The sequence below is a fragment of the Gymnoscopelus microlampas genome (genome assembly GCF_963454915.1).
Source record: "Gymnoscopelus microlampas genome assembly, chromosome: 7".
Classification (NCBI taxonomy): Eukaryota; Metazoa; Chordata; class Actinopteri; order Myctophiformes; family Myctophidae; genus Gymnoscopelus; species Gymnoscopelus microlampas.
This window is the reverse complement of record NC_139944.1, coordinates 33,084,783-33,111,873: the sequence shown is the minus strand read 5'-3', so window position 1 is coordinate 33,111,873 and position 27,091 is coordinate 33,084,783. Positions and strand designations below refer to the sequence as shown.

The 27,091-nt window shown below is 42.7% G+C and overlaps 1 protein-coding gene across 2 annotated transcripts in view; it reads left to right on the top strand.

The window, feature by feature from the left end:
* ephb2b (eph receptor B2b) overlaps positions 1-27,091 on the top strand; it is a 174,271-nt gene that overhangs the window by 129,190 nt on the left and 17,990 nt on the right. The window contains exons 6-11 of one of the 2 annotated variants that reach the window (XM_084061418.1): positions 15,074-15,198; positions 17,935-18,097; positions 19,933-20,041; positions 20,957-21,024; positions 23,182-23,295; positions 26,173-26,420. In XM_084061418.1, coding sequence (XP_083917544.1) covers positions 15,074-15,198; positions 17,935-18,097; positions 19,933-20,041; positions 20,957-21,024; positions 23,182-23,295; positions 26,173-26,420 — 827 coding nt within the window. Of the gene's footprint in view, positions 1-15,073; positions 15,199-17,934; positions 18,098-19,932; positions 20,042-20,956; positions 21,025-23,172; positions 23,296-26,172; positions 26,421-27,091 lie in introns of both variants that reach the window. The other variant, XM_084061417.1, reaches the window with a different exon arrangement.

The following is a 27,091-nucleotide window of genomic DNA, read 5'->3' as shown; positions in this document are numbered from 1 at the left end:
CTGCATAGTAATTGTAACACAATGTCATTAACAAAAGTGCTAGGGAATGGATGCAGGCTGTTATGGACAGTTTACACGTTGAATTTATAACAGCTGATGTATCCATGTCTAAAGCCTGATTTATACTTCGTTGTATGGTGGTGTCGCACAGGGCCGGCGCTCCCTATAGGCGGCTGCCTAGGCCGCCATCTAGAGGGGGGTGCCGACATTTTTGGTGGTGTAGTATTCTGAAATGAATGATGACACTTGCTCGATCAGTATTCTATGACTTGTTTGTCGTTTGCAAGTCACATCACTCTTTGCATGAGTGAATTAACCTTGTGATACTGCCTGCCTGTCTATCTGCTGCCTGGAACTCATAGAGCTACGGAGGGGGAGGGGCGGCTGTTAAACTGACGACGCTCGCAGCTCACCTCTCCACAAAAATGCGATGCGACACATTATGAGCTTGTAGATTGGCTATTTTCGGCACGTGACTCCATCGTACGACAGAGTATAAATTAAGCATAAGCATTCTTGAGCAAGACTCTGAACCGCCAACTAATTTCCTCAGGGACTCTTCTCGCTGATCCCTCTGGTAATACTGCATGTAAACTTCCAGCATACAGAAATGGATAGACCACAGTAAAAAAAAAAGCATCAGAATATAATAAAATGACAAAAAAATAAACATGTACAGTATATGACACAAAACAGACACGGAACTCTGTATTTTCATCCAATAACCACAACAATGATACACAGAGAGAGAGAGAGAGGGTATACAATTTGCAATGATGGGGCAAGGAGTACAAATATAGTCAAGTAGTTTAAGAAAAAAAAAAGTCTGGTGAAAAGAAGTAGTGGTGCCCTAAATTCTTAAAGAAAATGAATAAAGTGGTAGTACCATACCAGAGTTGTTTGCCTCACTTGTATTGTTGCCTGTGATTTATCTGGCGGGTAGAAGTGGAGCAGCCTTAACAAGGCCTTATTGAGCAAAATCACTGTTTTTTTATTGAGGCTTGCTGCTCAAGGCCTTCTCTTTGGGGAGCTGAGAGTGTGCATACGAGCAGATACACAGGGTTGGGAGGACAATGGATGAAGACACAAAGCCAGCCATTATCTTTCCTCGCCATCCCTTTCCCCTCCCTCCAATGATTAATGAGGGTTAATCAGTCATTGCTTTTAACTGCTACATATATATTTATTTATATTTTAAAGGCCAGCCACTCATTGGCTTCTTTGTCTTTATTGAGCCGGTAGGGCCACTGAGAGCGAGACTTGAGTATAGGGTGGGCGTGTGGGAGGGGGTCTTGGGGGGCACAGGAGGGGAGGTTCTTGTGGGATTGGAGTGCATGTGGTTCTAGAGGCAGGCGTCCTAACCACTACATCTCCTCTGGGCATTCTCTGGTAGATTCCTGCCCCCCCCCTCTAAGTTGGCCTACATTTATTGTCATTTGAGGTTAGAATGGTTGCTAAAACCCCATTCCCACCATGAAGTTTAATCAAGAGTTTTCTGACAGCCCGACTTGCAGTGTGTTATTTTGCACTGATATGGCATACATACATTCCGTCCGCTTTGACAGAGTCACATATAGTAGACAGTAAGGTGTATGGAAAGATTCACACAGAGACACAGGCGCATGCACACACACACACACACACACACACACACACACACACACACACACACACACACACACACACACACACACACACACACACACACACACACACACACACACACACACACACACACACACACACACACTTTTTTTTTCAGTGACCGAACGGCCCTTGTCAGAAAGTGTGCTGAACAAAAAACACTTTAAATGACTCTCTCCACATCACATCACTCTCATATTTTATGATTTCCATCATCATTCCATTACTGTCTCAAAATGCATGTGCCTCATACAGGCACATGTAGACCACGGCTTCAGAATATGTGGACACAAAGATTATTACCAACTGGATTATAGCGATGTAATAGCGTGATTGGATGGCATTATACCTGCACGGCAAATGTTCCTATTATCAACAGTTTCAGGGGCAAGATTTCCTCCTACCTGAATGCAAACTATTAGCATTCTGCAAGAGAAGCCAGCACTGCACTGCAGATAAACAAGACCTCTACACCCTTCTTCTGTGTGGACATGTGTGGACATGTGTGGGTGTGGGTGTATGTGGACATGTCTATGTATTTGGGTGTGTGGCATATTACATTCTATGGTGGGCAGGTGTGTTACATTCCAGAGGACATAATTGTTTAGGCGTTCCATTAACTCAAGGTGAGCAGGTGGATTCCGTTTCTAATGCTGTAGTCGAAGAAGAGGTGGAAAGAAGAATAAGGGGACTGAATTGGTTTCTTATCAAGAGAGTGGGCTGATTGTGGGACAGAATCACATTACTCTGCGGGGATGTGGGGGCGGGTCTTGCCGTAATCGGCTAGGCGCATCACTATCATATGGTCTGGGGAAGATTTATGACTTAATTATGGTCCAAATTGCCCAAGCGAACTGTAAAGCAGGCCACCGGGGGGGACATGGCTGCTCTACTGGGCCGAAAAAGCACTGGTGCAGAGCCAGGTGTTACTCTATGAGCCAGAATGTGTCAATACAGCCAGCCAGCCAAAACGGCGACAACATTGTTGACCTCAGTCCAGTGCTACCACCACAACCTTAAAGTTGTGAAAATGTGAAAAATCCGCTTTCAGATTTACGACTCTCACTTATTAAATTAGTTAGGGAAGAACATGTTTCCCATTTCCTTTTGTACCTAATCTACGTATGTGTTAGAGACTGCAGGGCAGAGAGAGATGGAGGACTTTAAGTGAAATAGAGAGAGGTGCAGTTAGAGAGAGAAAGTGACAGGGAAAGAGAGAAGGGAGTCCGTGTAAAAGATTAGAACCGTCAGTGAACGCGGCATTGGTGGTGACGGTGACAGAAGGTGTCGAGCAGGGCACATATGGACGGTGCCAGCGCAGGTCAGGCAGGCAGACAGACAGGAGGGCTCTGTTATGCACCTGGACCTCAGCACTGACAGAATGGCAGAGCCCTGTGGGAAGGCGCCTTCGCTAAATTGACAGGCAGCCACTCATAATACACCCTACAATGAATAATCATATGAAATCCTCAGTGCTCATTTAACCCATTCAAACCGAGAATGCGTCTGGGACCGGGTCATTTTAGATTTCTTTGGCTATTCAAAAATAGCAGATATACAAGCTCGTAGCGTGTCACCAAATGCCGCGATAAGAGCTTGTAGATCTGCTATTGTTGTGAAATGTTTGCAAATCTTTACAAATGTCTTCTAAATCCTAACAGTTTTTTGAAAAAACTTTATATCAGTGGTTCTCAAACTTTTTTATGTCAAAATCCCCATGACAATATGTTGTTCCAGGGACCCCCAGAAGCAACAATGAGCTTGTATATCTGCTATTTTTGAATAGCCAAAGAAATCTTAAAATGACACAGAGCTAGCTAGGCTGTCTGGTAATTCAGATGTCACAGGTTCGATATCTGCACCAGTCAATGTGCGGTGTTCATGCTTGCGTATGACACTGAACTGCTACTTGCTCAGTCCTTATATGTGACACTGATAAGGCCGTGAGCTGAATGCTTAAAATCTAAGCGTTCAATGTTGATATCGAGTAGGCCCTTTAGAAAGGCAGACTCGGAGTGGCACTACATTAGCAGCACTGCAGCAGCATACTGTGAATTTCTAAGTGGTTAAGTGTGTACGTTGCTTGTCTTGAGAGTGGGCTAGGAGCTCAATCTGGTGACTTTACATGACCCACGTGTGCAATTATGCATTTAATTGCAATGTAAGATTCCCTGAAGAGAATTAACATATGGATTATCCAAATGATCCTAAATGATGGCCTAAGCCGTTCATACATCATTCATCAGCTATTCGTTTCTTGAAACGGTTCAATGCACCTGAGTGTTCGGGTTGCATTCTCTGCTAGAGAAATGTGAAATAAAGTGTGAACATTGCGTGCATACAAATCTGGGTTAAAGGTTCAAGAACCTTTGGCCCAGTCAACTGTAAAAAATAAATAGATTCATGGTTGGTCACTTTACTTTCATATACTGGGGAGCATTTACTTTGATTTATGCTGAAATGAGAAAATAAGTCATTCTGTTTCAACGCAGTGAATTTATTCACCAATGTTACGGTGAATAACCCAAGTGTGTTGATGCTCATGGTGAGTGAAATGCATATAATGTGACCTATTTGGTAATGTGATTTTGATTTCATTAACATGCATTAGAAAATGACAATAAATACAATCCTACATTATTTAATGGTAATGATTGCCAACAGTTTCTTAGTTAAAAATGTATGAATCTCGGTGCAGCAGTGGGGAAATGGATAGTGTGTTACCCATATAGTTGCCTGTTTTATCCAAGCCCAAGCCATGTATTGCACAACTTTCATTGATGTAATTCTAATTATGATTGCATTATGAATTATGAAGATTCCTTAGTTCCTGAGTAGAGATGGTGTTTATGGTAAGGTATGGTGATTAAATGCCATGCCAGTGTGCAGCCTTATATTATATTAGCCGTATATTATTTTTGTATGCTACAGGTTCACTGTGTTTATTTGTCACGTACACTGAAAAATACAGACGCCAGCAGCATTATGAGCAGTTAAATTACTGTAGCAACTATCAGTTAACAACAAATTGTGTCGAGTGTATGCAACAAGCCATCTTGTTTATTATCAGATGGAATTTTCTGTTTCATCACTCCATTATTTGACTTGGAAATAGCAAACAGGAAAGAGGACAATCTATCGTCAAAACCCTTCAATCCCCCAACAAACCAAACTTCCTCTCTCCCCCTCTCTCTTCTGGTTTCTCAGTAATGTGCTGTTTGTTGAAATATGCTAGCTGACAGCTACTGTATATATGTCATTATTTCCAGCCTTGTGCTTTTGTGTTTTATTTTCAGTCATGCATTTATTTATGTATTTATTTCCCCAGTGTTGTGATTTGATTACATTATTGCTTTTTACTTGCTATTTCTGGTGCCATTTAACCGGAGTGAGTGCTTTTATGTTGCGGATCAAGCGAGGAATGAGCTGTCGGCTTAAAGCAAATTCACAAATGAAGGATATGAGCCTGTGACGAACACAATCTGCTCTCTCACACTCTCTCCCTCCACCCCTGTCACTCTTTCTCCCTCCACCCCTGTCACCTTCTCTCCCTCCACCCCTGTCACTCTCTCCCTCCACCCCTGTCACTCTCTACCTCCACCCCTGTCACCTTCTCTCCCTCTCTCCCTCCACCCCTGTCACCTTCTCTCCCTCTGTCCCTCCACCACTGTCATCCTCTCTCCCTTCCTATTTGCTGCCAAACACACCAGAAATTCCACTGGTGACATATAAATGAGGCACCTTGAATAAAGAGTGCCGCAGCAAAACACAGTTGCCATTGTCTTGCCTCTTTCTGGAATCAGCACTATTTACTTATGTTGTTATGTGATATCACTGTTACCCCTCAGATTTTCATGCACCACTGATGTCACTCACACAGATCTAGCAGATCATGTGGTTTGTTCCCCCCCGCTGGGGTGTAAATTGTAAATGATGTAAATTGGGGTCAGGAACTTAAGCAGAGATGATCTTGCTATGGCATTTTAGTGACTGCAGCTAGCTCCTCATGTGTAACAATAACCATTATGTTTGTGTACGTTGAAGACAAAGGTCACTGCAGTGTCCTTGTGATGGCACTCAAAGAGATGTATTCGGATTCCATCTGTCATGTATAAGCTATAAATAGGAAGAACGCTGGTGATGTAGAATGTAGTGCAATACTGTATATTGCATCCTTTTGTGAAGATTATCTTTTGGCTGCATTTAGACAGGTCAGTGTAAAGAGACAGGAAAACAAAGGCCAGAAAAGGCAGTTGACATGCAATACAGGTCTCCAGTCGGAATTGACCTGAGGACATTGCTATTATGTGGTTAATGCTCAAACCATTCAGCTATTACAATTCCACTCTGTTCAGAGTTATCTACAGTAGCAATACCTTTATTTAAGTGGACGGACGCACTCCCCACTCCTTAAACAACAATCTTAGCTAAGCCTTTCTGAGAGGCACTTAACCTCTATTTGAGCCAGTGCGAAGCTCCTCAACACAGCAGCCATTAGTAGAAGTCTGTGGTAGACTGGTAGTACTCGACAGCTCCAATTTATGAATGTCTATGATTCAGTGTGTAGTGGGGCTTTGGTGGAAAAAAGAGCAATATTATCAGTAAATGTTTCCTGTATTTCTGTGTTGAAAAATGGTAATTCTGACCCAAGAAGTCTAGGACGTCTAGTCAAGGACCCATTAAAATATTTCCCATCGGATGGGCTGTCTAGTGGCGCAGTCAGTTACAACACTGATGATATGCTCCTTGTGAGTCACAATGACCCAAGTTCGATTTCGACTCAACAACAACGACTTTCAACAACAAGGCAAATCATAAAACGTTACGCATTAAGACATCAAGACGCAGAGCATAATAAACACATTATAAAAGGAAATTTGAAAACAACAAAAAATTAAATTAAAAGGAGTAGAAATAAAACCATTCAATGGCATTCGACAACTGTATGGCACACTGTCATGTAGCTCCAAATTCTCTTTGATGAGTCTTGCCATTATTTACTGTTTACAATGGCAACAGTTCTGCCCTATTTATGTCAGCATTCTGAATTTTCATGAGCTCGCAACGGAGCTCTTCAATCCTTGAAAAAGAATCTTTTCATGAGCAGGCTATTGATTAAATCAAACCATAAGTAGGCTGCAGCCCGCTCTCGCCTTCCCCACAGCGCACAATATTGACCTGCATTCTGCGGATTGTGGAGTTTTTCTCCTTCCAGATGCCAGTGTGGAGGCTGTTTAAATGCAGAAAAGCAGCTTGATGATTAAAAAGTGTCCAGTTCCCTCAAGAGCTGTATGAGTCAGAAGCCTGACGCCTCATCCCCGCGGCGGGCTGCTAAAACCGTTGAGTCTGCTCAGCCCAAATCGCCCATAAGGGCTGAAAGGACCGCAGCACATCTGTATTACTGCTCTCTTAACAAAAAGAGTTTATGCCGTAAAGAAAGTCTTCCATTTTGTAAGGACCCGTGGTGGCTGGTGATTTTGCATGAATCCGTTTTTATAGTTCTGCTCAGGATTTGAACCCAGAACACTCTCAGCACTCATATGCGGGAAATTAATTAACTGCACTACAAACCATACAACCGATATTGAATATAGATCATATTGTGCCAGAAATGGTTTGCTTGTACAATAGCAAACCTTCTCATCTTACCCAAAAAGAGCAGGATTGTCTCCAGTGTGTTCAGAATGTGGTGGTGGCAAGGCTTTAACTATATACTTCATTGACCGTAGTCCCCATGGTTCTGTAGTAGGCCCCCTCCTTTTTTCCCTCTACTCCAAATCTTTTCGCTGAATAGCCGATCTACTGTACAAGTTCACAGCGTGCTGCCTTGCGACTGCCTTGTGAGCTTGTTTATCTGCTATTTTCAGTGAATGTTTGCACCAGAATAGTGACGCTAGGGTTCATGTGGTTAACTAACAGCAGAATGTTCCACAAACAGTGGGTTGGGCGTGAACCTTTTTTTTCTTCTTTTTCTCTAAACATGTTTGGGGTCGTTTTAACGTCTACTCAGGCTTTTGTGAGCACCCCAGACAGTTTTTAAGTTGCTTGATTCAGTAATTTAGATATTTGGGCCCTTTAAGTAATTTATTCATAATGCATTTTTATACGTTTAGGTTCCGGGGAGACACCAAATTTATCTTTTGGGTCTCGGGTGAAAAACTTTGGGAACCCCTCCTAGAGTGTATGTAACCAAATGGTTCCATTTGCACACTCTTGAGTAAAGCTAACACTGAGGATTGAATTGTAAAACTAACTCTTCATTGGCTGCCTGTTTGTTTTAGAACTGATTTTAAGATTTTATTGATTATGCTCTTATCTGTAATAATACCACCCGACTCGGGAACGATGCAAGTCGGGAACAATGCGTTGAGTTGAGAATAATAATAATAACTATAGTTCTTTATGGAACTATTCTTTATGGAATAGTTTTACATTGAGACTTTACAGTCCTATGAATAACCTTTGTCAGAACAGTTTTACTGTTAATTAATTAGCTGTATCGGTACAGCATGAAGAAGTGTACTGCTGTACAGCGCTTATTTTCATATTTTCCTAATATAATACAATTTCATTTTCATTTGTATACAACATGTCAGCTGCATAGTGGATAATCAGCAGTGACTTTCAGAGGTTTTTTTGGTCTTATTAAATTCAAAGCCACTGGAAACACTATAGGTTCTATTGAAAAGTTAACGGTTAAAGGTTCAAGGTTTTATTGATGCATGCACTTACAATACAGCTGTGACAATATTGTAGGCAGTCAAATTCCTGTACTTAGACCCTCCTCAATAGTCTGCGCAAAAGTTTTTTATAAATACAACACAACGGTAAAAATTGAATCATGTAGATCCGAGATCCACTTGGGAACGATGCTTCATCTGGCCAGCCTGTGATGTAAGTCGTCTAGAATATCTAGAGTATCTAGAGTATCTTATCTACAGTATGACGTACATTATGACTCCATACTTACACAAGGTTTCAATCTGAGCTCCATTGACTTAGAAAGTATTAGGAATTATAAAATTGAAGTTATATATTTTCAAACATATTTGAAAAAAATTGGCACTGGTCGGTCCAGAGGTTTGCAAGATTAGCTCCAGAAAAACAAACAGACAGACAGAGAGACATACTGGCAGAGATATCAACCCTCATAGACAGCCTATCTCCTGCAGAACCACACTGTGAAAACAAAAGTCATAATTGAGCCAAGTAGCAAAGGCTATGCAAGTGTAGTCCACTCCAAGTATAGCATATTATGTTCAATTTTGCAATATTATTACAAAATATAATTGAATAATGGTTGTTCTAAAAAGCAAACATCATATTAGAGGTTCTTCATATTCTATAAAACACAATTCAGCCTACAGAGAGATATATTTCTTCCATGTGTCTGTGCAAGTAGCTTCAAAGGGGTTGGTACACTGTTCCAAGTCATGTTTCTCTCTCTTCTCTCTCTCTCCCCACTCGTCTCCCTCCCTCCCTCTCCCCCCACTATCCCTCCCTCTCTCTCTCTCTCTCTCTCTCTCTCTCTCTCTCTCTCTCTCTCTCTCTCTCTCTCTCTCTCTCTCTCTCTCTCTCTCTCTCTCTCTCTCTCTCTCTGGTTTGCATTTCCTAAAATGCGCAGGAGTGCTGGGTGTGCTTAGATTTAAACCCTAACCTCTGCAAGCATCAGAGAACTCTTCAAGCCCCAGGAGTGGCTCTTTAGAATTAGCTTATGGTGTGTATATGAATGCATTAAGGCCCTCCAATCTTTTCCAGTGCAGATGGTTTAGAGCTTGATGAACTGAAATCTTCCTTGTGTAGCTTTACTGCATTGGAAACTCTTTGGAGACATGAAAAAAAAGCCCACAATCCATTGCAGATGGGGAAACAGGGCGGGCTGCCAGCACACTGTAAGTACATGCAAATACGTTCCTCTCCCTTTAAGAGCGACTCAACGCGCTGCTCGTAAACGGGCAGCAGTCGGGAGAGCGCGGAGCAGCGGCGGCCTGTTCTGGAGCCTGCATGGTGAAGGACCAGCTGGCTTCGGCCCCTGAGGGAGAAACTACGCCACAGGGAGACTGATTTTTTACAATGAAAAGGAAAAGGGATTTACGAGCCCTGACCTGTTCTCACTACCTCCACCATCCTCCCCAAATCATAGCATTGCTCCCTGCACCACAACGTCAAATCAAATCAGACCCACATGGTCATGGAGCACCAAGCATATTTGTAAAGTCTGAAAGATCCAGAGAAAATCCCAAGACAAGGCTGCAAGGCAATTGCATACATAGTAAAAATGGACCCGTTACGGTCCACTTTGTTACATTTGTACATTGGGAGTTGGGGACAAATGGATGAATTAACACTGAAGACTAACTGTGTAGCAATTACAACATTCTCCTTTGTTCCATGCTGCTTTGTTGGGGTCGACGCAGAAAAATGTGCGTAGAAAGAAAGTGCCGTCGTCTCTTCTCATCGATAAACCACGTCAATAGCAGGCGATCCAAACCATTATTGTAATTTGTGAGTGCGATTATTTCTCGGCCACCACCCCATCTTGAGAACCGCTCAATGTAATGGCTCTGTGTAAACGCCTCTGGGGCCCCAAGTAGAGCTCCAGAGGGCCCCTGTAGTCCTGGATTCTCTGTCCAGCAGCCCAGGGTGTTCGGCATTGGGATTGTGGAGGAGGGGGAGGGGGGCTGAGCCTCTCCCTGCTGCCCAACCATCAAAGGCCAGCGTGGTCTCACTCCACCAGCCTGTTTAATGAAGATGCCCATCATGCTCAGAGGGGTGCTCTGTAAGAGAGGTGAATCAATAGGCCTGAAAGGAGCCCAGCATTCTTAGGGAAGGAGGGAGGGTAGAGGAGAGGAAGACAGCCCCCCAAACGAGCGCAGTGGTATAGAAGCAGACAATAACAAGCACAAATAGTGTACACTTATTTATAAGGCGAGGGAAAGGGGCATGTGGATGCAATGGATCAGGGTCTGTACAAGTATGTATAGTAAAATCCTCAGTGTACAGTGTATAAATGGATAAATTCACACTGAGGATTGTACTTTCTCCCTGTGTTAGTAAAGGTACGTCCCATTAAAGTGAAATAGATTCAAATACATGGAAATAACTCTGTAAAGTCCATCTTTGATTGATTTTCGGAAATTACGAGGTGTTCAAACACAACAGTAAAACCTCTATTAGAGATTTTTGCACAAAACAGAGCCTTTCTATTTGCCAGTTGGGCCAAGGCCAGGGCGTCATGCTAGAATACACTCCAAAAGCCCCACTGTCTTTCATATCAACTCCCAGACCTAGTAATAATGTGGGGTCTGAAACTTAATTCTGTGACAACTGCTGGGGCCTCACATCCTCTCGTATGAAGCAATACCCTCCCAGATATACAACCTTGAAACTTTCATATGGATCCCCACCCTCCCACAGCGAATCTATTGTATAATTTGATTCCCCCTCCAGTCATCTACAAACTATCCGCAGTCTTTGGGTGCTTTTTGAGATGGAAGCGAAAATGTAAACATTATCTGCTCCTGATGAGGTTGTTGTGAAACCCATTCCCCCTCATTGATTGTTACAATGTGTCAGAGCAGAAGCGTTGCCAGGGGAAAGTTTAAACACCTTGGCTTCAAATGGTTCTCGTCACCGCTGCATTGTGAGCTATCATTTGGAAAGCCCAGAATTTTCCGCAACTAAAACATTTTTATCTGCATCTTTTATCGCAATTTTTTTTTTCATTTGTGGAACCGACAGTAATGAGAAACTGTTTTTTACGGAGACTGCCATCAAAATTATGTGAGTGCGTAATTCAGCTAGTTAACGTAGTTACTTAACCACTATTTAACCACCACAATTGACACATTTATGGAAAATATTCATGAAGAAAGCTTTCAGTGAAAACCAAAGGTTGAGTAAAATTAGCTACAGTCAGTGTTACAGTAAGTGACCTGACTTACTGCATAGTTATTTGTTATGACTAATAAATTAACTTTCCCCACGGCTGAATTTCTAAATCCCAACTGACTTTAATTGGTCAGTTGGAATAATCCCCATGATTTTAAAATAATTGTTGTAACAGAAAATGACTTTAAACAACATGAAAGACTATTTGGTGGTATAATTCTGCAAGTGATGTTGACACAATGGAAACCAACAGTTTATTCAACTCCTTAAATTTCAAGCAGGGAAGAAAGAAAAAAAAACTTAAAGGTGTACTTGGAATATGGAAATACGTAAATGTGATACAGTACAAAAATAGCTTGCATATGTGGATCATTGTTAGAGGTCATACACAAAAACAATGAACTGTTGACTTGGCATACCGCTGCATGCCACAGTAAATTGGTGTGACGTTAATTTAATAAAAATCTTCGTCCTGAATTGACCTGCAGTAGAATGCCCAGCGCATCTGGACTATAAGCGAGGTTGTCTCTATACTGAAAGCAGTCAGACACTGAAACCCCTTTTTTATATGCATCTTATAGTAACATTTAGAGTTATGTTTTCCTTTGCTTTTATCTCAGTCTGTTTTTTGTTACCGCGTGCGTTCCCCCTTATCGGCTGGTCAGCCTCAGACGCGGTCACTACCGTCCTGCTGTCTCGTCTGGGAGGTGTCCCTCACCAGAACGAAAAACCACAACGTTCTCCTTCGACAGCTTCTCGTGTTGGCATGTGTCCATCCTGTGTACATGAATACATGAGCTGCCTTTGTTTCTCTGCCCCCCCCCCCCCCCCCCACTGCCCCCCTCTGTATCAGGTTACTAGGCTATGGCTGTGCAGTGTGTTTAATGGAAATGCTATGCAGCAAAAAAGGCCATGTGGCAGTCTTGAATATATGTACATCCGTAATAGGATACTCGTGAGTTCCCCCTCAGAGCAACTATTTGCCTTATTAGGCTGTCGTCTTGTGACTGCAAACAAGCTGCGCGGCACGGTGAGATGGAGGAGATTCCTCGGTTGACTGGATACTGTATACAGTACCTCTGGCTCCCAGTTAACAAAAAAGAGGGTGGGGGGAAGGGGCGGCGGGGGGTGGTGGTGATGTATGTCGACTGCAGAAGCTCCAGGATCTGACGCCATCGTGGTGTAAGTGCAGCACTGAGATGAAACGCAGAGACTCCCTATACGTTATCCAGTGGCACATTTATACTTCGGTGCACCGACGTATGAGTGTGGGTCTCCCGTGCGTCAGCGTTTACATGGCACCTCGTTATTTGTTGCCTCTGATGGATGCTTCCGTTCGGGTCATAGGCCACATGAGGCACCGCCGACAGCCTGGTGAGAATAAATAGGGTGTAAACAAGGCTCAGGGACATTGGGACACTAGTTTCCTGCACTACTTTACAGAACCAGAACACTTACACCCAAATTACTAGCATTTTGAAGCATGAATGTCAACAAAAGAAAATAAATGGCCATTTTATATACTGTTGAAGATCTTAAAACCGCACATACAGTGCTTAAGATTCTCTGATAAATAGCAGGCGTGGTTACAGCAGTTTTCCACTCTGTGAATTTTCCACGGAGAGCGGTGGAGAGGCCTTTATAGCTGAAGTTCCCGGCAGCTACTGTTCTGCTGTCTGGATGTGTGTGTCTGAACAGCACAGGGCTTGAGGCCTGTGGCCTGGGGGCCATAAATCCTGGTCCCCCACCCCACTCACTAAACCAATACAATACAGGTCCAGTCAGGCCACATGCAGGCCCCCCAGATGGGCCCTTATATCTTACATCTCGCTTGACTTCGCACTGACCCACGGCACCCTGAACTAATCTTTATGGTTGCTGGAGGATACGTGAGCACGCCCCCCTGACCTTTCAGCTATTCTACAAAAGTAATTGTGTCAAGTGCTCCTCGTTGGGTTTTCTGAGACGATTGTTGCACACCAATGGCGTACTGCAAAAACTTCTGATATCCAAGCCGTTTAATCAAATCTATTATTTAAATATCAACTGAAAACGTTCTCTCGATGGGTGGGTATAATTTGAGTGGCTCCCAAAACGTTTTTGAATGAATTATTAAATTAAATTATTAAATGTATTAATATGTATGGCGTACAGCAGATTAAAATGGCATCAGTAATGAAAGTGAACTTTCCATGCTGAGTAAAAGATTACATTGCTTTTTAAGTTTTTAAAAGAATTTGAAGCACTCTTCCAAAGGCTCTTTCTCTCTCCTCTGGTAAAAGACTGCAGTGGAAGGATTTAGCCTCTTTCAAATCGCTCATTACCACATGTCTGATTAAAGTAAACACCATAATTGACTTGGTCCACCATGACCATGTCTCTTGTCCTTACACTTGCACTTCATTTACTGTCATCTATTAAGCTGTCATCCACATCGGAAATATGCGTAAACACAGACCGCAGAGGCACAATTATGAAGTTGTGGAACAAAAAGAAGTAGAAAGCAGGAAAGACAATTTGTGTGCTGCATATTTGCGGTTCTGGCAATTTGTGCTCTTATGTTGTGCATTTTTGTACTGTTGTTTATGTAGTGTACAAAATGAAATTGCTCCTCGTAATTTGTCCTGCATTCCATAGGGAAGGATAATTCCCGGCCCCAGAAGTGCATTGTGGTCTCACGTCTACAGTGTGGAAAGCATAGATTAATCACGGGTGGGGGGGGGTAGATCATAGTTGATGCCCGGAAAGTCCCACGAGACTGTTTATGTGGTTTAACGTGTTTTGACTGGCCTATGTACAATGCAAGCCCAGTCATGAGACTGCATCTACAGTGTAAGATGGGATTCCAGTAGACTATGCATAATTTATACCGTTCTAACGTTACATATTACACCATCATAGAAGTATGTCATCGGTGTGACATTCGTCATGTAAATATGAGCAAGCAGGGTATGTGGTATTGGTATAGACTTGAAAGTGTGCAACTTCTTTGACTTTGATGCAGTTGGCTGAACCACTGGAATGATTTGATACATGTATTTAAAATGAAAGGAATACAGACAGACTGGAAAATATATCACACATGCATTTTTATATATACATATACACACATGCATACAGTATATACATGTTTTATTAACAGCACACACTTTACTGTTCCTCAGATTTTAGACACTTTATTAACAACCTAAATGTTCATATTTTGAGATTAGCCACTTTGAGCATTGGTACAGTATGTATCTGATAAGAAAGTAACTTTCACCATACATTTTGGTGAGGTGCTGATCACAGAGTAAAACTATAAAACAAAGAAGAAATGTGCCAGGCAGCAGCTCCATATGCCTTTCTCTTTATTTTTCGTCCATTTCAGTCTTGTGGCCTTCTTTAAGATCAGAAAATGATTGTGCTATGCGTAACACTGTGCTGAAGATGAACGGTATAGGAATTTGTATTATGAGATTCTCCACTTTTTCCTCTTAGACTCTGCCTGAATGTGCTCCCTCTCATGATCCCACCTTGTTTTTTTTCCTCTTTGCAGCTCCATCCTCCGTGTCCATCATGCATCAGGTCAGTCGTACGGTGGACAGCATCACACTCTCCTGGTCCCAACCTGACCAGCCCAATGGAGTCATTCTGGACTATGAACTGCAGTACTATGAAAAGGTACCATTTTCAAAGGACACACGCACGCACGCACGCACGCACGCACGCACGCACGCACGCACGCACGCACGCACGCACGCACGCACGCACGCACGCACGCACGCACGCACGCACGCACGCACGCACGCACGCACGCACGCACGCACGCACGCACGCACGCACGCACGCACGCACACACACACACACACACACACACACACACACACACACACACACACACACACACACACACACACACACACACACACTGTATTTTGGACACAGGCAGGAAAGAGAGGGTAGAGATGTGCTGAGACGTGAGTTGGACACAAGCCCAGTTACCTAAAAACATTGATGTACAGCAATTTGCAATGGGCCTGGTTTTCAAGAAACTCAAGGGACCAGTGCCCATGTACCTGTTAAACTACTACAAAATCTTGAGTCTTAATCTTGCACTGCATATTGACGTCTCGCTCTCTCCTTGTCAGACCTCGTCCAATGCAATAAGGTATGCGCGGCCGACGGCACAAAAGTGAACCCTTTGTTTGGGCGAAATCATTTAAATTCAGAATGCCTCCTCTGAGCGGTTCGTTTCGCGTACAGGCACGTCCTAGGAGGCATGTACGACAGAGCTTCTGAACAGTGCTTAGAACTTCTGCTCGTTCTGTTTCAATTACAATCATGGTCAGTCAGTGGGAAAGCGCAGCGCTCTCAGCCCGGCAGTAGGGCCACGGGGGACTGATGCACAGAGATTTGCGGTTGAAACAATGGAGCACTGACTGTTGTAAAAATAGTATTCAAGGGACAGGCAGCTCAGAATCAGCATACTTTCTCACATGAATGCTGCTAGTCACAAATCCCCACAACCCCCCCACACACACACACACACACACACACACACACACACACACACACACACACACACACACACACACACACACACACACACACACACACACACGCACACACACACAAAATGATATGCTACTGTATGTACACTCACTGCACACACAAATGCAAACAAGCGTACACATAATAATGAATATGCATGCACACGGCCATGTACAACAACAACAACAAACATACAGACAAATACGCACGCATGCACGCACGCACGCACGCACGCACGCACGGATAGCATTTGTTGAGCATTTCCCTGCAAGCTGAGCCTCTTCTCTTTTGAATATAACTCCTTTCTCAGACACTGTTGGAGAAAGCTGTCAAAACAATTGTCCCAGCCCCTGCTGTGACTCAGAAGTGTGTAGTGAGCAGCGGGTTGAAGGGAACAGCTAAAATAGTATCTTCTCTCAGTCTTGTCAGCGTGCTGGAACTGAAGGAGGAGTATGGCAGTGGAGCTCTGATCATTGTGGCCTGAAACTGCCATCGAATCCACCTGACTCCACCTGAAAATCATTGGTTCTCAAAGTGGGGTCCGGGGACCCCCAGGGGTCTTTGGGGGGCGGGGGGGGTACCAGGGGGTCCCCAGCAAAATTAGTTAATATAGCGTCACAATCATTTTAACCATATTTTATACTTTATTCCAAAATAGCAGATATATACAAGCTCATAGCGCGGCACTGGGTGCCGTGCTATAAGCTTGTAGATCTGCTATTTTTTTAAATCCCTGGCACAAAATATTTTTGACATGGGGGTGGGGTCCGCAGCCAAATACATATCATTTTGGGGGTCCTTGACATGAAAAAGTTTGAGAACCACTGCTTTAAATCCACCCTCTGACTCCATTATGACCCAGAAGCATGATTTATACTTTGTTGTACGACAGCGTATACATTATTAAGCATGACTCTTTAAATCCACCCTCATATAACTCTTTGACTGAATCAGAGTAATGGAGCTGAGGCTTTCAGTGTTTTAACTTTGTTTCATGCATTCTGATATGCCTTTTTTGGCGGAGCTTATTAAGGCTGGCCATCACATCAAACAGAATATAAAACCGAGCTAATATGAAGCTTGGGGTGTAGTCACAGTGTCTTCAAGAGAATGGGCAAGCCATTTCACTTAGCCATGTTTTTATTTAATGAGACAGACAGTAGGAAAGCTGAGAGGGAAACAGTATAGGGGAGGCACAGGAGAACGTCTTGGAGCAGGATTCAAATAGGGCAAAGCTCTGAAGCACAGTGGCTTAATCCATTAAGTCCAGGAACGCATCTGTGTCATTTTTAGATTTGAGCAAAAAAGCATGCTTTTACACTTTGGCTATTCAAAAATAGCAGATGGTGCCGCGCTACAAGCTTGTAGATCTGCTATTTTTGAAAATGTGTGCAAATCTTTGAATATTAAAGCGAACATTTTTAACAAAAATCTTTGCTTCTGGGGGTCCCTGAAACTAAATATTTTGAGATGGGGGTCGGCGGCCAAATACATATCATTTTGGGGGTCCTTGACATGAAAATGTTTGAGAACCACTGATATAGAAACAAGTTTTTCTGAAAACTGTTGGGATTTAGAAGACATTTGTAGAATCGGCTTCGGGTCTTAATGGGTTAATCCCATTATACTGGCTCATTACCAGAATTATTTACAGTGCTGATACTGCAGGTCCTTCCAAAGAAAGAGACACACACATACACACACACACACACACACACACACACACACACACACGCACACGCACACGCACTGTACATAATGAGTATTTTAGTCACAAGGTACGTCATAATTGTTAGCCTTTGGCCTTCTGTACTGTAATTACTAATGTGCACAAATTCAACATGTTGTTTTCTCTCCTCTCCCTAGGACCAGTCGGACTACAACTCCACCACCATCCGGAGCCAGACCAACACAGTGATCATCCGTGGCCTCAGGCCAGGGAGCATCTACGTCTTCCAGGTCCGGGCCCGAACTGTGGCCGGGTTTGGACGCTACAGCGGCAAGCTGTACTTCCAGACCATGACTGAGGGTGAGAACGCAGCCAATGTTCACCAAAGCACGCAGGGCTGTTATCACCTCTCATGCGCGGCCCATCGACCAAACACCGCTGGGCTGTTGTATGGAGGCAGACAGCTGCCAGATGGTGTTGGTGTTGTGACATAAACAATTCAAATGCTCCATAATTAGATATTGTGCAGGAATAGCAATACGCTAATATCATACCATGCACATTCTAATCTTTGATTATGCCACCAGAGAACGTTTCATGGTATACAGTACTTACATTGCATTAAGTTTGTTCCAAAAACCCATATAACTGTTTTATCATTCAGTATCTCTAATCCATATATTATCTCTAGGCTGTAAAAGTATTAGTTTTTCAAACTAGGAGTTGATATATATAATTTAAGCTGTCAATGACAGTACCTACAGTAGCACATTTACCAAACACTGTATTGTTTTGACACAAAACTCACTCACACACATAATGTTCAACGTAGACATTTAGCCATTGCAGTCTGTTGCTTGCTAACAATGAGCTTGTGAGTCAGAGATCAGGTTGGAGTTCTCTAATCTGTGCAGAAGGACACTGCTCAGCAGAAGGCATTTGCGGTAAACAGCATTCATGCAGGCTAAGAAAGCTCATGTCTGCATGTTTCGTTTCTGTTCCCAACGTCTCCTTTCCCTGCAGCCGTAAAATGCATTAGCGCGATCTCCCATACACCCATGGTGCTCCCCAAAACATAAACATCAATTATAAAGATTAGGTTAGGTTTGTTTGACCTTCTAAATGTTGGATAGTGATATGTGTTCTGGAAAAGTTCGATTTTCAGTATGAAAAATAGGCTTCATTGGACTTACTTAGTCCATCATAACTCAAAGCATGTGTCTACATTTCTGCAGTGCTTACATAAATTACAAATGACAAGAAGAATTTTACCGCTGTAAAAACTTATGCTTAGCTGTCACTCGCTGTCGGTCTTAATATCAAAAGCTGAGACATAAAATGCTTTGCATAATTTTATTAATCCAGCAAATCACTATGTAAACAAACCCTATGCTATGGTGCCAGTGTTTTAACACTGCAGCAATTACCATACTCCGTCAGACCTTTACACTACATACTGTGTTATGTATCGAATATAATAATGTCCTCTCCAGCCCCAAGCACAGTGCTAATGAACCCACTAACCTTTATCTCCGGTTGACATGGTTGAGTTATGAGTTATACTTAATTTATACAATGTCGTACAACGTTGCTGTACGGCAAAAATAGACGATCTTAAAGCTTGTAGATGGGCTATTTTCGGCACACAACAGCGTTGTATACAATGAAGTATAAATCGGTCTTTAATGCTCGGATGTGGTGCTAAAAGGGGCGTATATGGCCCTGCCTATGTTTGCCTGTGTTGAATAACTGGGTTCCCTGTGCTTGGCTGCATGGCTGGGTTGGGTCTCACCCAAACATGCTCCTTCTTCATTCCACACGCCCTCTGCCAGATGATCAGCCATATCCCTGGCATCTGAGCGCGCTCAGTGGGGGCTTTGGAGAGACGTCCGCGCAGCCAATCAAGATGCCAAGAGCTCTGTTGGTTCACCCTGCCGTATGCCTGTCTGTCACCCACTGCTCCCTCCATATGCAGTGGCTCAGATGCTTTCCCATATGCTTCAGCCGGTGACTGTACTGTGTGTGTGTGTGTGTGTGTGTGTGTGTGTGTGTGTGTGTGTGTGTGTGTGTGTGTGTGTGTGTGTGTGTGTGTGTGTGTGTGTGTGTGTGTGTGTGTGTGTGTGTGTGTGTGTGTGTGTGTGTCTGTATGTGTTGTGTGTGTGTGTATGGTTCCCCTTTTTTAAAACTTTTTTCAGAGGAATACAACACCAGCATTCAGGAGAAACTGCCTCTGATCGTCGGTTCGGCGGCTGCTGGACTGGTCTTCCTCATTGCTGTGGTTGTCCTCATCATCGTCTGTAACCGGTGAGCCTGTCCTCCTGTAGCTCCTCCTAATCTGTTTACACTGTCTGTCTGGCCAGCCACCCTGCAATAAAACATCTGCACTAGCTGGCAAAAGCAGACACTTGCTCGCTTGTGTTATTATCATTTTATTACTCACTTCCTTAATGCGGTTTTACAGGGTCCTGTGGATTGTTAAAATTACACTTTGTAGAAACATGCGGGCCATCCAGGTACTTGTGGAGGCACAGCTTACTTTCCAGTGATGCTACTGGTTATTATTTTTTAGTATTTTATAGTCTGTCTGCAACAGAGACAGCAATTAACTTTCAAGCTGAAAGGGTAGAAAAAGAAAGAAAAGAGTTTGATGAAAATACAAAATGGATGGTAGAATTGAATCATCTAGTGTGTGATTAGAGGCTGATTTAGAATGATGTGCCTTCAGTCGGGAATCCATGAGTGGTGAATTGTGCACCCTGCAGGCCTGTTTTACTATCCTAGTACTAGCAGTGCTTACAATATGAAATACATTACCAATTATGATCACTGAAGCACCCAGTAAGGCATGTTTTAAGAAACTCCTAAAACACGTGATCAATAACCCTAATGTTAATTAACTGACCTGAAGAATGTAATTTGATGGGTTGTGATGAGTAGTTTTTTTGACTTGACTTTTTTTGTCTTGAAAATGTTTTTATTTAGTGTTATAATATGTGATAAGTGTTATGTTTGTTGTGGACACCAGGAAGAGTGGCTGCTACTTCGGTGGCAGCTAATGGGGATCCAAATGAAGATTAAAGCGTAAAAAGGTGTACCTGTAGGCTTGGTGTCTGTTGATATTTTTGGGCATGTTGGGCATACGCCACAGCCCTCACAATAGCGCCCCTCTTTTTCCTCTTCCCTGGAGCGGTGTTATAGCTCTTTGCATTTTTCCCCCAGGACACGTACGTTCGACAGGGGAGAATCAGAGTACACAGACAAGCTGCAGCACTACACCAGTGGCCACAGTGAGTAAAACCAGTCCACACTCCCTCACTCTTCACTCACTGTGTCTGTCTAACACAACAAACCCTTCCCCACCCAGAAAGCCCCACCAGCCCCACCGGCACGGCACGCACACCTGTCTCCATGACTACCGGTCTGACACAGTCGTATCCATGGCTAGCGTTCAACCCGCTGCTGCCTCACACACACCTGTCTCCATGGCTACCACCACCTTGCATACTGGTGTCCTTGGCTTACATCCCAACACGGTTCTCTGCTTAACTCGCCCGCTCCCCACACTCCCCACTCAACCACCCCACCCCGTACGAGTAATCACGTCGCTTGTTTGACTCTGCTCTCTTAAAGCCAAGGATTTACCCCTGTCATAACCTGCGTTCGAACACTGTGCGGCTCCTTGCATCATCACATTTCACAGTCAAACCAAATCTATTGTTGTGGAAATAGGTCAGTGCTCGCGCCTGTGTAAAAAGCTATTAGCATGCTAATGCCACATGAGTCATTTGCCATTGTTAAAAAATTCAAAGGGGTTTGGTGAAGGAATGGCACTTCTCAATTTTCATACTGCACTGTTACAGTGGTGCACTGTCTACATTTCAATAACACAGAAATCATTCTGAGATGAGGAGAAGCAATTTTAACCCTCGCCCCATCTAAATTATTATGCCTTATTGTTATTTGTTCCACTCGTTTACAAGTACTGATCTGTTTCCATTCCCAGGTTCATTTCATTTTTTTTTGTCTAATTTCTATCTTGTTGACCTTTTCAATTGGTTTGCTTGGCATTTTCCATACAATATAATCAGTTAGCAGTGATTGCTCTACATACAGTAAACTCCAAATCAGTGTGCAAAGTGCCAGTAAGTGGCAAAGGCATTTCACAGCTATTAAGACAAGTGGAAGCCAACACGTCCTGTGTGTGTGTGTGTGTGTGTGTGTGTGTGTGTGTGTGTGTGTGTGTGTGTGTGTGTGTGTGTGTGTGTGTGTGTGTGTGTGTGTGTGTGTGTGTGTGTGTGTGTGTGTGTGTGTGTGTGCGTGCGTGCGTGCGTGCGTGCGTGCGTGCGTGCGTGCGTGCGTGTGTGCCGTTCCCTCACACCAGTCGTATTTGGGGTGTCTGCCCTTGTTTTCGGTGGTCCATGCCATCCATTAGTGGGTGGTCATTTGGATGGCATCGCGGCTTGGGCACAGATAGCATTGTTCTGATAATGGAGGATGGGGGTTTGCCTGGAGAGATCCTCTCCATCTGTTCATCTCTACTCCACTCCTCCTTAGCTTAGCGTTGCCAGGTTTTTGTGACTCTGTGCAGTGTGCAGGCTCTCCCTCCAGCTACTGCAACAGCACAGTCGCCATTCAGAAGGCTTCGGGCCAGATGTGCATGTGAGAGCCCGAATAATCGGATTTAAAACCTGGGACACTTAAGTCCCTGAACACTTAAAGGCCACCGTAAGCCAATTTACCTGGCATCAGGACTTAGGAGAGCCAATTTATTTCCTGGAGCAGAGCTGAACGATGCTGATATTAGCGCCCAGCGTCTCTCTCTCTCTCTCTCTCTCTCTCTCTCTCTCTCTCTCTCTCTCGCTCTCGCTCTCTCTCTCTCTTGCTCTCTCTCTCTCTCTCTCTCTCTCTCTCTCTCTCTCTCTCTCTCTCTCTCTTTCTTTCTTTCTCTCATGGGTGTTAATGGCACCATGACTCTCAGGAGTTGATATACACATTAACCTACCTTATCATCACTAAGAGCACATGGGATCACCGTGTCATTGCTCACAGACTGTTACATAGTATCCATGAGTGCCTAGTCATAACCACCATTTATATTTATATCAGATACGTCACCTCCACACAGTTAAATACTGATCCGAGTTTAAATTAACACAAGATTGCAAACTTCACCAGCCAATACGCCGAAAACATCAAGGAAAGGCTTGAAAGAAATAGTACAGTAAATATAGTAAAAAATAAATATTATGAATATGTATTAGTTCTTATAACTATAGTTATACAGTGTTATAAGCAGATTATAATAAAGTATGTTTATAATGCACTAAAGAAATGGGCTTCATAGAAAATGTTACCAAATTGCATGTGAATGTGTAATGATGATGTTTATTGCTTATCTGAAAGAGATTACTATAGCCTCTCTTTCTTTTTCCAAGTGACTCCAGGAATGAAGATCTATATTGATCCGTTCACATATGAGGACCCCAACGAGGCAGTAAGGGAGTTTGCCAAGGAGATTGATATATCCTGCGTAAAGATTGAGCAGGTCATTGGCGCAGGTAATGGAAAATCTCTTCACTGAAATAATGGTTGGAGCTAAACAATGTTAAAACAGAGGAGCCAGTTTTAATAGTTTTTAGAACAGAAATGAACATGGTTGAAAGCTGTTGCACTTCAGTTGTTTGTGTTTCTTTGGCTATTCAAAAATAGCAGATTTACAAGCTCATGTGCTTGTAGAACTGCAATTTTTTTTTAAATTTGTGCAAATCTTTGAATATTATATTCTACAAATGTCTTCTAAATCTTAACCGTTTAAAAAAAAAAACGTATGTTGCGTGGTTCTCAAGCTTTTCATGTCATGGTCCCCCAAAATGATATGTATTCGGCAGCAGACCCCCATCTCAAAATATTTAGTTCCAGGGACCCCCCAGAAGCAAAGATTTGAGTCAAAAAGGTTTCCTTTAAAAATGTATATTTATTCAAATATTTGCACAAATTTTCAAGATTCTTCAAAAATAGCAGATCTACAAGCTCATAGCGTGGCACTCGGTGCTGCGCTATGAGCTTGTATATGTGCTATTTTTGAATAGCCAAAGTATAAAATATGGATAAAATACACAGATGCGTTCCCGGTTTGAATGGGTTAAACTGGAACAGAATTTTATTAAAAAAACGTTTATAAAAGAAAAAACACATGCCAGCTTCAATTGCAGTGTTGATTTTGACACCAACTTTTGATTTAGTGTTAGTCATAGTCTTTTGAATAGAATTCCATTTAGTTTTAGTCATATTTTAGTCATCTGAAATGTTTTGGTTTTTGTCTAGTTTTAGTCGACTAAATATCATGAGATTTTAGTCGACTAAATCTACAGTTGATTTAGTCGACTAGAATGTATGTTGGCGGTGCCTTGATGGCGTCGGACTCGTACTGCCTGTTTTTTCACTTGGTTGTATGCTGAAAATAGCAGAGCTCACAACGCGTGTCTACTATTTTCAGAGAGCAACACGTTCTACTGGATCCACTAGTCCCTCACTAACATTTTAGTCTAGTTTTTATTTGTTGACGAAACTATCAATATATTTGGTTTTAAGGTGATTCCATCAAACAGACTACTTCAGACTACACTTTTGCCAATAGACTGGTAGTCGGTTGGCAAAAGTTGGCATTTAGTTCAGCACAAACTGTCGGCCGATGCGCACATTGTTGTGCTAATGCGTTAGAGATGATCTGGAAGATCCTGCCAGTGTTGCCAGGTCTGCTTAATATAAGCGACTTTAGGCTTGTTTCCCTGTAAAGTCGCTTGTAAATAGGGATGTTCCCAGGGTTTTTTTTCACTGACGTGCGGTGGTGTATATTCACTCAAGTACTGTACTTTTTTTTTAGTACAATTTTGAGGTACTTTTACTTTACTGGAGTATTTCCAATAGTGTATACTTTTACTTCTACTCCACTACATCTCAGAGGCAAATATTGTAGGCCTACTTTTACTCCACTACAAGTATTTAAAACTTTAGTTACTAGTTACTTTGCAGATATAAATCATTACATTGAACACTTTAGCCCTATTTTATACCTAGGCGATTTGAAAATAGCCGATCTACAAGCTCACAACGTGTCGCATCGTTGTGACCTTGTAGATCTGCTATTTTCAAACATTTTCGTACTTTTACTTTTGGTACTTTAAGTAAATTTTGATACAGTACCAATACGTTAGTACTTTTACTCGAGTAAATTTTGAATTCCGGACTTTTACTTGTAACAGACTCAGACTATACTGTAATGTACATCTACATTACAGTATACTTTTACTTAAGTAAAAATGTTAGTACTTTTCCACCACTGCTGATGTGTACACAATATTTTTGAAAACGGTTATTCAAATAATCAAAAATAAATAAATACATTATTTTATTGAAATTAACACCCAGAAAATAGCCAAGACTGAGCACATTACGATCTATAAGGTCAAATCTCATTTGAAAAAATATACTAGTATATGAAAGCCATTTAAAAATACTATTGGAATCTTACAGTACACACCTGCTCCCAAATAATGAATTACATCACCAGTGCGCATCTCTCTCTCTATGATTTGTAATAATAATAAAAATCTACAAAGTAACTAGTAACTAAAGTTTTCAAATAATTGTAGTGGAGTAAAAGTACAATATTTGCTTCTGAGATGTAGTTGAGTAGAAGTTGAAATCGGAAATACTACTAGTACAAATACCTCGAAATTGTACTCAAGTACAGTACTTAAATAAATGTACTTAGTTACTTTCCACTACTGGATTCAAGTGGTTTCAGAGAGTAGCACGGGCAAAGACTCAATAACCTTGTATGGGTACAAATACATAGCGTATGTCAACTAGCCTAGTCAATACAATAGTCTCTCTCTTTCTCTCTCTCTCTCTTTCTCGCTCTCTCTCTCTCTCTGAGAGCGACAACGACAAACAGTGAATGTAGGTTTTCATAGACCTGGTCCCTTGCTTCTCTCACAGAATCTGGAAACACCTAAACCCCTCTCTCTCCCCCCTGTTCTCTACTCCACGGCTCTCCCAGTCAGGCAAAGACTGAGCAAGTCGGGTAGCCCCGGAGTCGGCCGATTAGGTCACGGCGGACCCCTTGGCGTCGGTCGTGGATCCCCTAACCGACTGAACGACGATATCCAGCGCTCCCCGACGCCGAGTCGGGCCCAAATCGGTGCGATGGAAACCTAGCTTTAGTGTTAGTCATCATAGCTTAGTTTTTATTTGTTTTTTATTTAGTTTTCGTCAGTGAAAAAAGTTAGTCGATCCACATTTTTCGTCATAGTTTTAGTCGACGAAATCAACACTGTTCAATTGTCCATGTTTAGCTGATTTCCTGTGCTGCTCTTGTTGCTTGTTGTCTTACTGTACATCCATTTGCTTCCGTTTGGCCTCTTCTTTTGCAGGCGAGTTTGGAGAGGTGTGCAGCGGCAACCTCAAGCTCCCGGGTAAAAGGGAAATGTTCGTGGCCATCAAAACCCTCAAGTCTGGCTACACGGAGAAGCAGAGGCGCGACTTTCTGAGCGAGGCCAGCATCATGGGCCAGTTCGACCATCCCAACGTCATTCGCCTGGAGGGCGTGGTCACCAAGAGCAGCCCTGTCATTATCATCACCGAGTTCATGGAGAACGGATCCCTGGACTCTTTCCTCAGAGTGAGTAACAGGCGATAAACTATGTGGCTTAGTAGATCTGCTATTTCTATATTGCAGTATGGATACTTTTACTTAAGTAATACAGAGTACTATATCCACCACTGGATAAGTCTGATTCAAGTGGTGGTGGAAAAAAATCTCACAATTCTTACTTAAGTCAAAGTATCAATACTGCAATGCAGAAATACTCTGTTACAAGTAAAACACACACACACACACACACACACACACACACACACACACACACACACACACACACACACACACACACACACACACACACACACACACACACACACACACACACACTGCCACATTGGCTCCGTAATCACCACTGGGTGAACGCACTAATGCATACTGTATCCTTCCTAGTTCAAGTGAACATTAGTATTCAGAGCATTAATCATGCGCAGCTCCTATCTCTCCTCCTTGGTTAGCATCGTGTCCATCACCAATTCCTCCGAGATACCCTCCCTCTCCATGCAATCAAGCTGCGCTATTAATGCTCAGATAGTGTGTCTCGTCCAATTATTGACTCATGTTCTAACTCTTCTCTCATGCTTTATTTTCCCTCTTGATCTTTATGAGGGACTTATCAGGGGAAGAGCAGGGCCCCGTTGGGTAGATATTGAGAACAAGATTTCTGTTTGGCTTTTGATGTTGGTTGACCA